Here is a 15660-nt window from a genome sequence, read left to right as displayed (position 1 = left end):
ATAAACCTAATCTATTATAAAAATCTTTATTAATTATAAAATCTATATATCAAAAGAATCTTGCCAATTATAATAATAATTTCCACCTGCTGGGTCCCAACAGGTAGCGTTTATTATAGAAAAAGTATGTCTTGTCTTATAATATCCACAATTGTTGGGCCATGGGCAATACCCAAACCACCCCCTAATCTGTCTCCATGGGGAAGGACCAGAGTCCAACAAAGATCTCCAGGCCTACGTGGCAGTTCTGCATAATATTTACTATTACTCCTCTGAAGGGAAACTTCCCATTCTTAGGAAAGTTCTTTATGCATAGTTCAATTGTTTTCAAGCTATTTAACAAGGGCTTAGGTTTATAAGTAGGTAATGGCCCATACTTGGGTGGAAGCTCAGGAATTTGAGAAGGTTCCCATATTATGAGCCAAGAAAGACTCACAACACACATAAACGTCAGACAGGAAAGAAGCGCAAGAATAGAAGAGGAAATCGTATTTCAGGAATTTTTACTAAACAGGATCAGCTGGGGGATTCTTCGAAACTGCTTTGCAGCTTCAGTTTCTTCAGCCTCTGCTGTAGCTTTGCTTACAGTTAGGCCTCACGCAGGATTATTCTTCTTAGCCAATTTGTGGCTCCCAGCAATTTACGCAACCAGAAACACTGTACAGTAAACCCATCTGTCCCAGACTCACTAACACTTTTCTTGTCAGACTTTTTAAAAGCATTAGCCAAGCTCTCATTCAAGAAATTAAATTCACCGTTTAATAAAACTCTCCCCAAAAAGAACTCCAGGCCTCAGAGCCTTGGCTTGAAATTCTAGAAAACAGGTAAGAACCATAACACCAATTCTGCACAATCTCTCCCAGACACCAGATGAAGAGGAAATGCTTTGTACTTTACGAGGCCACACTCTAATGACAAAACTAAACAAAGACAACGCAAGACACACAACAAAAACCTGCAGGCCAGTCTCCCCCGAGAGCATAAACGTGACCTTCAAATCAAATTTTACACTGTCTTTTCAAAGCACTACGCCACATCCAAGCGGAGCTTATCCCAGGCATGCAAGGCTGGTTTGATATGCAGAAATCAAACCACCGCACTGACAATCCAGGAAAGACAAACCACCCACTCGAGTCAGAGAGGGGCCCAATCAACCTCCACTCACGAGGAACCACCCAACACAGCAGAACCCCTGGCGCTCTAGTCCTAAAGGAGCTTCCTCAGTCAGACAGAAGACAGCGCCATGAGCCTGCAGAGAAGAGCATATCTAATGGCGAACAATGAACTGAGGGGGAAAATATAGAGGAGGCAGGTGTACACAAGGACCTGGTGCTCAGGAAAAAGGTCCTGTTTGGGCACTGGGGGTGGGGGCTGAAAGGCCTTCTTCTTGCAGCTTAGAGCCGTCCTCCCGGTGGCCATCAGAGGGCGCAAGAGAGACACAGCAGAGTCTCTCCCTGGACCAAGACCATGTTCAGAATGGGACACACTGTACTTTAAACTCTAAAAATGTATTTTTAAAAAACCTAGAATGAGGAGTTCCCGTCGTGGCTCAGTGGCTAATGAATCCCCTAGGAACCATGAGGTTGCGGGTTCAATCCCTGGCCTTGATCACGGGTTCATGATCCGTCATTGCCCTGAGCTGTGGTGTGGGTCGCAGACGCGACTCGGATCTGGCGTTGCTGGGGCTCTGGCCTAGGCCGACGGCTGCAGCTCCAATTAGACCCCTAGCCTGGGAACCTCCATATGCCACGGGAGTGGCCCTAGAAATGATTAAAAAAAAAAAAAAAAAAACCACAATGAGACACACTGCACAACTTCCAGTGGAACAGGGGGCATTATTTCCCTCCAATGAAGAGTCTGCCCTCAAAGACTGTGTGCCCAGCTGGGCCAGCACAGGGTCTTTTTAAAGACCCTTCAGTTAGAGAGGCTGATAAAACAACGATATTGGCCAGTTAACTTCCCTGCAAACTCCAGTGTCCAGATAAGTTGCAACACTGCGGAAAAGCAAAAAACCAAGAAAAACCACTTTGAAATGGAGAATAAGGACAGGTTCTCTTTAGCCCTGGCACCCCTCCCTGAGGCTGGCACAGCTCCACACTGAGAGGCCCCGCCCTCTGCCCAGGCTTCCCCCTCCCTCTGAGGACAGTGAGTGAGGCTGCAGGTGACACCCCCAGGCTTCAGGGGCTGCCTGAGACCTGCCTGCCACTCCAATCACAGCACGGGGAGCACTGGGCTCCAGGCACACGTGGGGGGCAGCAAAGAACTCGGAAAAGGGACAGGACTCTCAGCAGGGGCACAGCCAACCTGCAAGAACGAGGGGAGGGGCCCTCATCTGTAGGAGGAACAGGGAGCTTGACCCCTGCCTCAGCCTCCCCCATCATCCCTCAGGGAAACGGGGTGCAGGGCTGAGGGCAGGGCCAAGGCAAGCAACTCGGCATCTTCTCCCCAGGAGGGAGGGAAAGCAGAGTTGGCACGTCCACAGAAAATCTTTCAGAGCTTCCAGAATCTCTAACGGGCTGATGGGCAAACACACAGACACCAGAGCAAAGCAATGAGAACCACGAAGACTCAGGGAAATGGGACACTGCCAACGCCGCAGGATAAATCCCCATCAACGGACCAAAGCACATCAGACACCTGTGAGTTATCTGACGGATGAGGCAAAAGAATTGTCTTCGAGAAGCCGTGAGCTAATCCTTGACAGGGTGCCGAGAAGACACGACTGGGGCAGGACAGCCCTTCCATAAATAAATGATGGTGGGGACATGAGACATCCACACACAGGACGGCACGGGCCCCAGACGCACCCCACACACAAAACCCACTCAGAATGGGTTCAGGACTTAACCATGGCGAGCGCCCTGGTGGTGCAGCAGGGGAAGGACTGGCTCCCTGGCCCCAGAGCTTCTGCAGGCCCTCAGCTTGGCCCAAAAAAAAAGGTTTAAAAACTTAAACACAGGACTGACACCATAAAAGTGCAAGAACAAAACACTGGAAAAGCTTCTGCTTCTTTTCTTTCTTTTTTTTTTTTTTTGCGACACCCATGACACGTGGACGTTCCCCAGCCAGGGATGGAACCTGCTGCGCCACAGCAATGGCTTGAGCAGCTGCACAAACACCACCGGATCCTCAACCCAGTCCTAGCAAAGCTTCCTGACACAAGTTTGGACACGGCTTTTCGGTTATGACCCCAAAAGCACAAGCAACAAATACGTGAAGAGACAAGGAGGAGCCCATCAAATGAAAGCGACTGCACACAAAAGAAACAGGCAACAGCGTGAAGGAGCAGAAGCAAGAAGATCCCTGCAAACCGTCTCTCTGACAAGCCGTCACCTCCCCAGACACAGGGGGAGCACACACAACTCCATGCAAAGCGGTAACAAGCCGCTTTTCATGGGACAATGCACCTGAAGAGACGTTTCTCAAAAGAAGATCCAAATGGCCAAACAGTCCCTGAAAAGCTGCGGCCCCTCACCGACCAGCAGGGAAACCCTGGTCAAAACCACAGGGAGGGAGGGAGTTCCCTGACGGTCTAGGGCTTAGACTCGGCGCTCTCCCCGCTGACACGGGTTCAACCCCTGCTCTGGGAAGGGAGATCCCACCTCAAACTGCAGTCGCCATGCATATATAAATACAGGTGTTAAATGGGGGCCTCCTTCCTCTCGGGGCAAATCATGAAACACACACGGGGAGAGACCCCCTCGCACCTGTTACAACAGCTGGTGGGAAAAGATCCAGGGCAGCAAGGGTGACAAACACGTGCAGAAAAGAGGGCCTTGGGCATGGTTGGTGGGAACGCAAAGAGAAGGAGAGAGACAGACCGGCCACATGCAGCTATTTCCCATCTTGATCTATGTCCCCAGCAGGTGACATCAGCGTCACAGAGAGACACCTGCACGTCTCTGTCCACTGCTGCATCCCTCACGACAGCCGGAGCCGAGCCACGGAAACCACCTCGACGGCTGTCGGCAGATGAATGGGTCAGAAAACATCATTCTCACACACACTCACACACACACACTCACACTCACATACTCAGGATATTCCTCGGCCTTCACAAAGAAGGAGACCCTTCCTTTGGGGACAACATGGGGGAACCTGGAGGACCTCACGCCAAGGAAAACAACCGAGACACCGCAAGACCAACACAGCGGATCTCACTTACCTGCGGGACTGGAAACTCTCAGGGAAACAGCACAGTGACAGCTGCCAGAGGCTGGGAAGGGGTCAAGGGCGGAGCGGCTGGTCCCGGAGTGCGAATGGCCATTGACACAGATGATTCAGTTTTGGACGCAGTGATGTGGTTTGAGGTAACGGCACTCCTGGGTATAAGCCTTGTTCTGCTGAGCAGGTGGACCTTCAGGGTTCCCACCACACAAACACACACACACAGACGTGAACTATGTGACTGTGGTGACTATTTCACAATGAAAAATGAATCAAAACATCACGTGGTGAAGTTCCCATCAGGGATCAACGGAAACCAACCTGACGAGCATCCATGAGGAAGCAGGGCTGATCCATGGCCTCGCTCAGTGGGTTAAGGGTCCCACATTGCCGTGAGCTGTGGTGTGGGTCACACATGTGGCTCGGATCCAGAGGGGTTGTGGCTGTGGCCCAGGCTGGCAGCTGCACCCCAATTCCACCCCTAGCCTGGGAACCTCCAAATGACTCGGGTGTGGCCCTAAACCGAAAACAATAAAGAATCCACTGGTACCTCTTCCGCACGTACAATTTCCACCAGTTGCATCTCATTAAAGCTGAAGACTCTGGTTTCATTTAATCTGACCAAGTACGTGGGAAGGTCCCCGCTCTGATTGGCGCCGGTCGCTCCCACGCTGCTCTTTCGCAACAAGCACGCCTTCCCGTCCCGCTTCAGAGGGGACTCGGTTCCAGGCATCGCGTCCCTGGATGCTGAGCACTTGTACACACGAGTGTGTGTGTGTGTGTGCGCGCGCGCGCGAGTGCACGCTTCGGGCACGTGTGCAGGCGTGTCTGTGTGGGCGCGAGTGTGTCTGCGGCACGTCCCACAGCTTCGGGGCCATGTCTCCCTCCCTGTCACATCTCACTCTCTCCACGACATCACCTCGTGCTCCTCTCACGAGCGGGAAACCCTCACCGGGAACTCGCCTTCTTTCGCTCTCAGTCCATCAGGTCAGCGGAAAACGTTTGCTTCCTTCAAAGAATGTGTGTCACGCGGGGGAAGGAGAGGCAAGGACAGGGCTGGTGACGGGATCCCTGCCCCCAAGCCCTCCTTCTCTCTGGTGAAGATGCAGCCTGGGGCGCCCCCCGGCGGCGCAGCCCAGGAAGGACCCGGCCTTGTCACTGCTGGGGTCTGGCTTCCACCCCAACAGGCCTGGGTCTGGCCACAACAGATGCAGCCTGAGGAGTGGGGGAGACCCAGCTCGACAGGGTCCGAGGTGCCCAGGATCTCTCTGTGTTCAGGGATTTCTCCCCTGATGACCCGGGCCCTGTAGACCCTTACAAACAGGTGGGCTCCCAATACACGCTCTCACCATTCATTCCTTGATGTGCTTCTCCAGTATCTTCGGGCATCACTTTCCGGTTCGGTGGAGTCGCAGCCCAATGTTAGCCCGTCATTCTCTCGATGGTACCTTTCAGTTTCCAGAGGAAGGCATTTAGGACATTTTTAGGGCCCCTCGCCAGTCCTCCTTGAATTTTTTAAGTAGAAATGTCCATAAAATAGAATTAGCCATTTTAAAGCATACAATTCAGGGCTGGAAACGGTTTTTCTAATTTGCCCTTCCTTCTCTTCATTTACCAGGAAGGCTCAAGATACAGAAGTCTTTTTTTTTTTTTTTTTTTTTTTTTTTGCTTTTTAGGGCCCCACCCACGTATATGGAGGTTCCCAGGCTCGAGGTCGAACGGGAGCCACAGCTGCTGGCCTACACCCCAACCACAGCCATAGCCACGCCAATCCGAGCCGCATCTGTGACCACCACAGCTCAAGCAATGCTGGATCCTAAACACACTGTGCGAGGCCAGGGATCCACACACAACCTCATGGTTCCTAATCGGATTCCTTTCCACTGCACCACAACAGGAACTCCCAGATGTCCTTTTAAATCTAAGCATTTCAGCACCGGGCTGGTCTGTCTTCACCTCTGCAAAATGCTCAGTTCCTTCTCTCTCTCGTTCCTCCCACGGCATATGGAAGTTTTGGGGGGCCAGGGAGCAAATCCAAACCACAGCTGCGACCTACCAGGCAGCTGCCGCAACACCAGATCCTGTAAGTTTCTGCACTGGGCTGGGGGGATCCAACGCCCGCCTCCACAGACACCCGAGCCACTGCAGTCAGATCCTGAACTCACAGCCACACGGTGCGAAATCTGGGTACTTGTGTCCTGAGCAGGAGCTTCTTTGCTTCTGACGCCCACAGCAGACACCAAGGGGAACCCGCGCATCTTCTGCAGGATCTGGAACTTCCACTTCTCACCTCTCTGCACAGCCTTCTGGAACCGCTCCAAGATTCGATTTCCTCTTGCACGACGGGCCTCGCTCACGTGCCCCTCCTGTGATCAAGGTTCTCATGTGTTGATGCCACTGCATTAGTCATTGCTAACACTTCTGTTTTTGGAAACTGCCGGGGCTTCTAGCACATAACGCACAGGCTTGCTGCCACTTCCTTTCCAGAGACGGGAACGCGCTCCATGCAGGAGGGCACCCCGGTTTTCCCCCACTGACGCCTCACCTCGCACGGACCGGCCCCCTTCCTCGGCAGCCTGCGGTCCACGGGCCGGTCCCCCTCCAGAGGAGCCCTGGACGCCCACTGGGGCGCACACCCAGCCTGCGGAGCAGGCTTCTCCCAGGGCGTTCCTGCGAGTCTAGCTGACTAGGGCAGGCCGGCAGCCGCTCCGGCCCTGCAGAGTCAAAGGGGCTGCCGGCAGGATGCCCAGGCGAGCCTCGCACCTACGCCCCACGGAGGCGCACAGCTGAGCTCGGTTTCAGGCCCACGGGGTCCAGGGCTCTGCGCTGCCATTGGTTGGGTCCGCGAGCAGAGCCACCTCACCCAGGACCCCCCCAGAAACACGGGGGACACAGGGGCACAACGTCCACCGTCACCCGTAGCCCTGAGCCCTCCCCACTGTGAGCAGCTGGGGTCCCCCTCCCCGAGGCCCCCAGATGACCTGGACCCCCGGGGCCTCTCCGCTCCTTCCCTGGGCCCCTCTCCACTCTGGGAACTTTCTTCCTCTTCTTCTGCCTGGGCCTGTGGCTACCTGGGTCACAAATGGTCTGAGGGGCCTTTCTCAGGGTTCACAGCAGAGCCCAGCTCCATAGGGGAGTGGGGGGCCACAGCAGCATCCACTTAGCCAGGGAGTCTGAGCCCACGGCCCTTTCATGTCCCAACCCGGTCCTTCTGTCACTAGTCGGGAAGGTAACATGTACGGTCCTCCAGGGGACCCAGTCACCTCTCAGCCCACAGCCCCTCCCAGGAGTGGGGTTCCTGACCACAGGCGGAAGAGGAAACTCAGGCTCAGAGAAAGGGCACTGCTCTCGAGGCTCCAGGAGCAGAGGCGACACTTGAAGGAAGTGGTTTCCTTCAAAGGAAGCCCTCACCCACATCAGGGTCCTCTAAAGCTGCAAGGCAGGACCTCGGCAGGAGGAGGAGGCCTCGCCAAGGACCAAGGGTCGGGAAGAGGCAGGAAGAGCTCAGGGCCTGAGCCCACGGAGGTGGGTGGACGCTGTTGCAGGAGAGACACAGAGAAGCCCCTGGAGGGGTGGGACAAACAGAAGCCCGCCCTCCGGGCCAGGAGCAGAGGAGCCTCTCCTTCCCACATCTTCCTTCTTCCCCTCCCAGCTCACTGCCACTTGCCTGAGCTGGACTCGAATGCCACACACAGGTCCGCACTGCTCTGAGCCCTGGCTGTGGTGGGCACCTGCATCTTCCCGGAAGCATCGCCAGGGTCTGTGGCCCCGGCCACTCCCAGCACCCACAGGGACGTGCTGGTGGGCTGGTTGAGGAGGGAGCTACATCCCAGGGGGAGCCTCTCAGAGGGAAGGACGGGCCCTGGTCCCCATCACTGGACAGGGATGCCAGGAAGGCACCCCGGCTGCCCCCAAACAAGAAGCAGGGTAGTTGTGGGCATGGCTCAGCAGTAAGAAACCCGGGCCTTGCTTAGTGGGTTAAGACACCGGTGTGGCCATAAGCTGAGGTGTAGGTCACAGATGCGGCTCGGATGCCCTGTTGCCATGGCTGTCTTGCAGGCTGGCACCTGCTAGCTCTGATGCCACCATAGCCTGGGAAATTCCATATGCAGCAACAGGGGCCCTTAAAAGACCAAACAAAAAGAAAAACAACCCCACAAAAATAGAGCCAGGCTCCCGAGAAGAGGCAGTTCCCCTTCCTGTGGGGCTGCTGAGGTAACAACCCCGTGACAGGGAGGACCGGCCTCCGAGGGGCCACACCCTGGGCCCTGTCTGTCCTGAGGGCGCCGGGCTCTCCTCCAGCTGCACAGCCTGGACCACGGGGAGGAGACGCCATGGCCCCCATGCTCCCGGGCCTGCTCTGCCTCGGTGAGATGCACGGCGAGGGGAAGCCCTGCTCCGGGTGGGACCCGCCTGCTCCCCACACCGGCCTCTGCTCTTGGGACACCCAGCACGCAGGGGGCGCCCGGGCACGAGAGGTTCTGCTCAGAGTCCAGGGCAAGTCCTCATGGGTACTCTCTTCCAGGGCTGAGTGTGGGCCTGGGGACCCAGGTGCAGGCAGGTGAGTCGGTGCCCAGGGGTCCCAGCACCTCCTCTCCTCCGTGGGGACAAGGGGCCACCCCCAGGCACTGGGCATGGAGATGGCAGGGAGGGGCTGGAGGGGGGGGAGTCAGGCAGGGTTGGGCTGAGAGCTGGGGGCCTGGGGGTGTGGAGGTCTTGTGACCTGGTCTCTCTTGTCCTTCCAGGGACCCTCCCGAAACCCACCCTCTGGGCTGAGCCAGGCCCTCTGGTCACCCGGGGGAGCCCTGTGACCATCTGGTGTCATTGGGCTCTGTGGGCCCAGGAGTTCCATCTGTTTAAAGAGGGAAGCCCAACTCCCTGGGACCGACTGAGCCCACTGGAGGCTGGGGACAAGGCCAAGTTCTCCATACAATACATGACCCAGGTCTATGCAGGGAGATACCGCTGTTACTACATCAGCCCCACTGGCAGGTCAGAGCCCAGTGACACTCTGGAGCTGGTGGTAACAGGTGAGAGGACACTCAGGGGGCCCAGCCTCAGACTCTGCCCTCAGGCAGGGGTCTGCTCTCAGGGTGGGTACCTCTCACAGCCCAGCCCTGGGGGAGCTCAGGGGCTATGAGCCCCATGTAACAAGCTGCCTCCTTCTCTCCTAGGAGCCTCCAAAAAACCCACCCTCTCAGCCCTGCCCAGCCCTGTGGTGGCCTCAGGAGGCAATGTGACCCTTCAGTGTGGCTCAGGGCACGGATATGACAGGTTCATCCTGACTAAGGAAGGAGAACATAAGTCCTCCTGGACCCTGGACACACAGAGATGCCCCGATAGGCAGACCCGGGCCCTGTTCCCTGTGGGCCCCGTGACCCCCAGCCACAGGGGGACATTCAGATGCTATGGCTATTTCAGAGACAAACCCCAGGTGTGGTCACCCCCCAGTGACCCCCTGGAGCTCCTGGTCTCAGGTGAGGGGGGCCCAGCCTGGTCCCAGAGGCTTTGCGGGACTCCCTGCGGGACTGGCTCAGAGCAGAGCCCCATGTGAGTGGGAGGCTCAGGGGGTGGGGCTCCTGGACAAGAACCCAAAGTGTGAGAGACAGTGAGACCTGGGGGTCAGGGGGGACAAGGGTGTCATGGGGGAAGCAGCCCCTAACCCAGGGCTCTCTCTCCCCAGGGGGCTCTGGGAAGTCTTCCCTCCTGATCCCGCAGGGCCCTGTCGTGGCCTCTGGTCAGAGCCTGACCCTCAAGTGTTGCTCTGCCATCAGCTATGACAGGTTCGCTCTGGCCAAGGAGGGGGCACAGGACCTCCCCCAGAGCCCTGCCTGGCAGCCCCAGGCTGGGCTCTCTCAGGCCCACTTCCCCCTGGGCCAGGTGAGCAGCCACCCTGGGGGCCGGTACAGATGCTACGGTGGACACAACCTCTCCTCCCTGTGGTCGGCCCCCCAGTGACCCCCTGGACATCCTGGTGGCAGATGAGGAGCCAGCGGGTCAGGCAGGGACCCAGCCTCTGCACAGGCCCTGCTGGGGGAGCCCCAGGGGGGATGCCGGGACCAGGGGGAGGGGTCCCCAGGGAGGGAGGGACAGGCAGACAGGGGGTGGGGGTATGGGGAGGCTCAGAGAAACACAGACACACACAGATGAGGGTCCTCGAAGAGGCCCTGCCGAGTCTCTGTTCAGAACCAGGCCGGCAGGCAGCCCCTCACCCCTTCCCTCTCTCCAGGACGGCTCATTGGCATAGCCTACATCTCGGTGCAACCGGGCCCCTCGGTGGCCGCAGGACAGAACGTGACCCTGCTGTGTCGGTCATGGGTTCCCATGGACACTTTCCTTCTGTCCAAGGAGGGGGCGGCGCAGGAAGTCAGGTGAGCAGGGAACAGGGGAACCCAGGCCCCCAGAGGCGCCAGGCTTAGGGCACCAGATAACGGGAACCAAAGAAAGAGGTGGGTGAGGTCTGCTTAGAGATGGTCCAGAGTCTCAAGTCTGAAAGTCTGGAACAAAAACTCTTAACGACAGGTCACAGGCAGACATGCAGGGGGTTTCTCGGGTCTCATGTCCTAAAACACTGACACCCACGTGCGGGAAGGAGTCAGGGTTTCCTTCTTGCCCTGGAGCCCCGTGGAGAAGGGGGCATAACAGGCCAGGCTGAGGTGTGCCCGCTGACCCCACGCAGGGCCATGCTGACCTCCGACTTCCTGCAGGGGCTGCAGACCCAGAGCCCGAGGACAGAGGCCTGCAGAACAGGTGACTCCTGCCCCAAAGACCCCAGGCTCCCAGCTGCCCGCAGCCCCGTCCGCCCCTAACACCCCCATCTCCTCCCAGCTCCAGCCCAGCCGCCGACCCCCAGGACCAGAACCTCTGTGAGCAGAAGAGGAGGGTGGCCCTGGGGGTGGGGGCGGAGAGCTCTGCGGGGGGGGAGGGGGCCGGGAGCCCAAGGTGGGGCAAGGACCGATGCAGCACCCATCACCCGCCTTCTGGGCACAGGGGGTCCAGCACTGAGCGATCTCAGGGAGTCCTGCCCAGCAAGGCCTCCCTCCCCGTTCTGCCCCAGCAGATGCTGCCGTGAAGGACACAGTCTGAGGAGGGGACAGAGCTGGACCATCTGGTGAGACCCCTGCTCCTGGCCAGGCCACCAAAGACCTTCTCGTGGCCCAACTTCACCCGGTGCAGCCGTCTCAGTGCCCAAACCCCAGCTCCAACAGCACCCACACTGGCCTCTCCTCTGGGCCCCCGGGTCGTCCCCCTGTGGCTCCCCCTCCTGTCCCCTCTCCCGACTCCTCGTCCTCTGTCTGACCCTCTGGTGCTGGATGCAGCCCCGCGGCTCAGGAGGATGCGTGGATAAGGGAATGACCCACAAGTGCCCAGGCTCCCGTCCTTCCTGCTCCCAACAGACGGACCCTGGGGAGCACCCGGCCCCCTGTAGGTGCTGCAGCTGCAGAGGGAGCACGGTCCACACTGCCTGAGCTCCCCTGCAGCGGGGAGAGAGAGGCTATGCAGAGGGGCAGGCAGGCTCCTCGGACTCAGGGAGATAAAGCAAGAGAAGGGGACTGGGTGCTGGCGGAGAGCAGCAAGTCCAAAGCTCCTGGCTGAGGCCGAGACGGGCTGTGGCAGGAAGGTGGGCGGTGTGGCTGGAGCCACATGAGCAAGGACAGGTGCTGAGACAGAATCAGGACCCCAGAAAGCGTCCAGAGGCCCCAAGGTGTGAGGGAGCCCTGGCGATTCCATCAGGAAAGGGCCCCCAGCAGACCACGGAGGGGAACACTGACTGCAGGAGGGGAGCGGGACCCGGGAGGTGCTGTTTCTGTCTCACCGTCTCCCTCCAGCAGAACGGGCAGCATGGAGCCCCCCAGGAGCAGACCTACGCCCAGGTCAACCACTCCAGATCGAGAGTGAGGCGGGGGGTGGCCCCCTCTCCTCCCTCCCTGTCGGGGGCACTGCTGGACAGACCAGCCGAAGACGACAGGCAGGGGGACGGTCAGGTGGGTGTCTGCCTCTCTGGGCCCCCAGGCTGCCCCTCACCCCAGAGGTACAGCTGGACTCTCTCTCCCCCACTGCAGGCTGCTGCATCTGCAGATGCCCAGGACGTGACCTACGCCCAGCTGAGCCACGGGACCCTCAGTCGGGGGACAACGGCACCCCCTCCCTCCCAGTCTGGGGAGCCCCCAGCAGAGCCCAGCGTGTATGCTGTTCTCGCCATCCGCTAGCCCCCCAAGGACCCAGACCCCGCATTCCAGGGACTGGATTGCAGGCACCCCAGCAGGCACGGGAGCTGCTGGCCATGGACACCCCCTAAGGACCACCCGCCAGCAGGACTCCTCACACGAGTCCAGGAGCTCCGGGGGCCCTCTGGGGTCACCTTCCATCCAAAAGAACTAACAACCCCACATGTTGGACGTAAAGCAACAGACCTCTCAACTACCAGGGATTCGGAAAGAGAATCGTACATTATTCCAAACGAAGGTAGAAAGAGGGAAATTAGAATGACAAGAATCACTACCAAGGAGGACAAGCAAAAACTGGAGGAAAATCCAGAGAGCCAACATGCCATTCTTGCCAACACCGATCACACGCTCAAACCCCAGGCACGGGAACCAAGGGTCAAGGGACGAAGGCACACGTCACCCTTTTCGGGACACTACGCAGACCCTACAGATGGGGTTTTCTGGGGTTTTTCTTTTCTGGCCACGCCTGCATCATGCAGAAGGTCCTGGACCAGGGATCAAACCCTCACCACAACAATGACAATGCCGGATCCTTAACCCACTGAGCCACAAGGGAACTCCCCTACAGTTTTAAGTAAAGAACTTTATGGAGTTCCCACCGTGGCTCACGGGATCAGCAGGATCTCTGACCACTAGGATGCAGGTTCGATCCCCGGCCTGGCACCGGGTGTTAAGGGTCCAGCATTGCCGCAGACACTGCGTACGACTCAGACCTGATCCCTGGCCTCAGAATTCCGCATGCCGCAGGGAGGCCAGAAAAGAAAAACTAAATACACAAATAAACAGAACTGTGTGAACAATTTTATGCCACAAGAAAATTCAGATGAAATCCAGACAGGTTTGAGGGACAAAAATCCTCAAAAATACAATTTATTAAAATGATGGAGATAAACAGAAATAACAAATCTTGGAGTTCCCGTCATGGCTCATCGGTAATGAACCCAACTAGGATCCATGAGGATGCAGGCTGGATCCCTGGCCCCACTCAGTGGGTGAAGGATCCGGCGTTGCCATGAGCTGTGCTCTAGGTCGCAGATGTGGCTCTGACCCCGTGTCGATGTGGCTGTGGTCGAGGCTGCCAGCTGCAGCTCTGGTTCGAACCCTAGCCTGGGAACTTCCATAGGCCACGGGTGTGGCCCTGAAATGGGGGGAAAAAAAAAGGCCAAAAACAGATCTGAATTGTGGTCTGTGTTATATATGTTGAAGCTGTGATTTAAAATTTGACCCCCAAGTGGCCTCTGCGTCTGGAAATGAGTCTGGATTTCACATGCTTCTGAACAAACATGTCCTTATGAAACACACACACGCGCAGACACACAGCGGACTTACCCCGGCTGCTCCAGAGAACAGGGAAGGACCAGACTGCTCTCCCCAGCACATCTGACTCAGCCACAGCAAAGTCGAACTGATACCAACACCTGGCCAGGGAGCTCTGCTTTTCTGTTCTGGGTTTTTCTACACAAAATATGTGCAAACGAGATGTGTCAATATATAAAATGAATTATATGCTGTGACCGTGCGGGTATTTTTTTCAGGAATGCAGGATTGGTTTCATCCTCCAAAGCCAACCAACACAAGCCAAACACTGAAAGACGACAGAGGGAGTCCCACTATGGTGCAGCAGCTTAAGCCTCCAGGCATTGTCTCTGCAGCAGCATGGGTTCCAACCCCAGACCAGCACGGCAGCCGGCTTCAGGGTCCGCTGTTGTCGCAGCTGCTACCAACATCACAGCTGTGGCTTGGAGTCTGTCCCTGGCCCAGTGACTTCATATGCCATGGGTGTGGCCAAGGAAGAAAAAGATTAAATAGAAAAAAAATACTGATGGAGTTCCCTGGTAGCTCTCGTAGGTGAAGGATCCAGCATTGTCACTGATGTGGCTCTGATGATGGGTTCAATCCCTGGTCCTGGAATCTGGGTATGACATGAGTGTGGCCAAAAATATATATACATACCAAAAGATAAAAAGCTTTTGATAAATATGTCACCAATCTATAATTTAAAAACACAGAAATAAAAGAACATAAACTATCATTTATCAAAGTATCTGTAAAAATCTAAAATAAAATATTACTTTTTGTCATGCCTGGAGCACGTGGATATTTCCCGGCCACGAATGTCATCTGAGGCACAGAAGTGACAACGCCAGATCCTTAATCCACTGAGCCACCAGGGAACTCCAAAAATCTTTCTTTCTTTTTTTTTTCTTGAGACTTAAGTTTTATTGGGGAGAAAATGAGTACTTAAGCCAGGAAGCAGCAGCACAAGTAACCCTGAGAAAATCACTCCTCGGAAATCATTTTCTATTGGGGTTTTCTTGGCTTCTTTTGGGGAGGGAGCCACAACGGCAGCATATGGAGGTTCCCAGGCTAGGGGTTGAATCAGAGCTACAGCGGCCAGCCTACTGCACAGCCACAGTGACACAGGATCCGAGCCGCGTCTGGGACCTATGCCACAGTTCACGGCAAGGCCAGATCCTTAACCCATGAGCCAGGCCAGGGATCGAACCTGCAACCTCACGGTTCCTCCTCAGATTCCTTTCCACTGTGCCACAGCAGGAACACCAGAGATCATGTCTTAAAGGTAAATAATGTGAAATCTGTCTTTGCAGTTAAGGCTGAGTCAAGAATGTTCCCTCTTACACTTTTATTCGGCAGGACACTGGAAGAACCAAGCCATTAAATAAAGTTTGCCAAAGTTGATAAGTGCCGAGGGATGGAATAAAACTATGGCTCACGATTACCACGCTGCATGCACAGAAAATCAAAAATAAGATTAAGCATCTCTCCCTCTCATTTGAAAATATTTACCTCATGTCCCCGAGTGCCTCCTCGATGCATACAAATCAGCTGCACCTCAGACTTGCAGGCGAGGACCAGGAGGAGACAGAAGCGTGTCTCCCCACCTTGCCCCCATCAAGCAGAGCTACACTCCTGGTGTGACATGTATAAGGTAGAAACAGGCATATCTCCTTTTATTGTGTTCTATACCACTGCACTTCCTAGAAATGAAGTTTTTTCTTTTGTTTTTTTTTAAATTGAAGGGTTGTGGCAGCTGATAGACTGAGCAAGTCTATTAGCGACAGTTTTCCAAGAGCGTTATTGTTTAATTGAAGGGTGTACACCGGTTTTGTGGCGGAGGGGGGTGATTGGTTTGGTTTTGTTGTTGTTGGTTTGGTTTGGTTTTTCACTTTTTTTTTTTTTTTTTGGTCATTTGTCGTTTTAGGGCCATACCTGCAGCACACAGAGGTTCCCAGGCTAGGGGTCA

At 56.0% G+C, this 15660-nt stretch overlaps 1 protein-coding gene across 4 annotated transcripts; it reads left to right on the top strand.

The window, feature by feature from the left end:
• The first annotated feature begins 8423 nt into the window (after positions 1 to 8423).
• Positions 8424 to 13909, top strand: LOC100622568 (leukocyte immunoglobulin-like receptor subfamily A member 6). Of its 4 annotated transcripts, XM_084962043.1 has the most exons (11): positions 8424 to 8535; positions 8693 to 8728; positions 8913 to 9197; positions 9342 to 9644; positions 9851 to 9950; positions 10397 to 10538; positions 10875 to 10917; positions 10996 to 11033; positions 11228 to 11278; positions 12000 to 12152; positions 12231 to 13909. In XM_084962043.1, the coding sequence occupies exons 1-9, from the start codon at positions 8502 to 8504 to the stop codon at positions 11237 to 11239; spliced, it is 993 nt and encodes a 330-aa protein (XP_084818169.1). In that variant the 5' UTR covers positions 8424 to 8501; the 3' UTR covers positions 11240 to 11278; positions 12000 to 12152; positions 12231 to 13909. The 4 variants fall into 4 exon arrangements, with proteins under 4 accessions (XP_084818169.1, XP_084818168.1, XP_084818167.1 ...); XM_084962042.1 differs by lacking the exon at positions 9851 to 9950 and having other exon boundaries at positions 11997 to 12152; XM_084962041.1 differs by lacking the exon at positions 9851 to 9950 and having other exon boundaries at positions 9342 to 9717; positions 10847 to 10917.
• The last annotated feature ends 1751 nt before the right edge of the window (positions 13910 to 15660 follow it).

This window comes from Sus scrofa, chromosome 6 (assembly GCF_054392235.1).
Source record: "Sus scrofa isolate SSC_HxYL_T2T_F1_AM1 chromosome 6, Sscrofa_HxYL_maternal_Yorkshire_Landrace_v2.0, whole genome shotgun sequence".
Taxonomy (NCBI): Eukaryota; Metazoa; Chordata; class Mammalia; order Artiodactyla; family Suidae; genus Sus; species Sus scrofa.
Note: the sequence above shows the minus strand (reverse complement) of the source record. Positions and strands in the feature narration are given on the sequence as shown.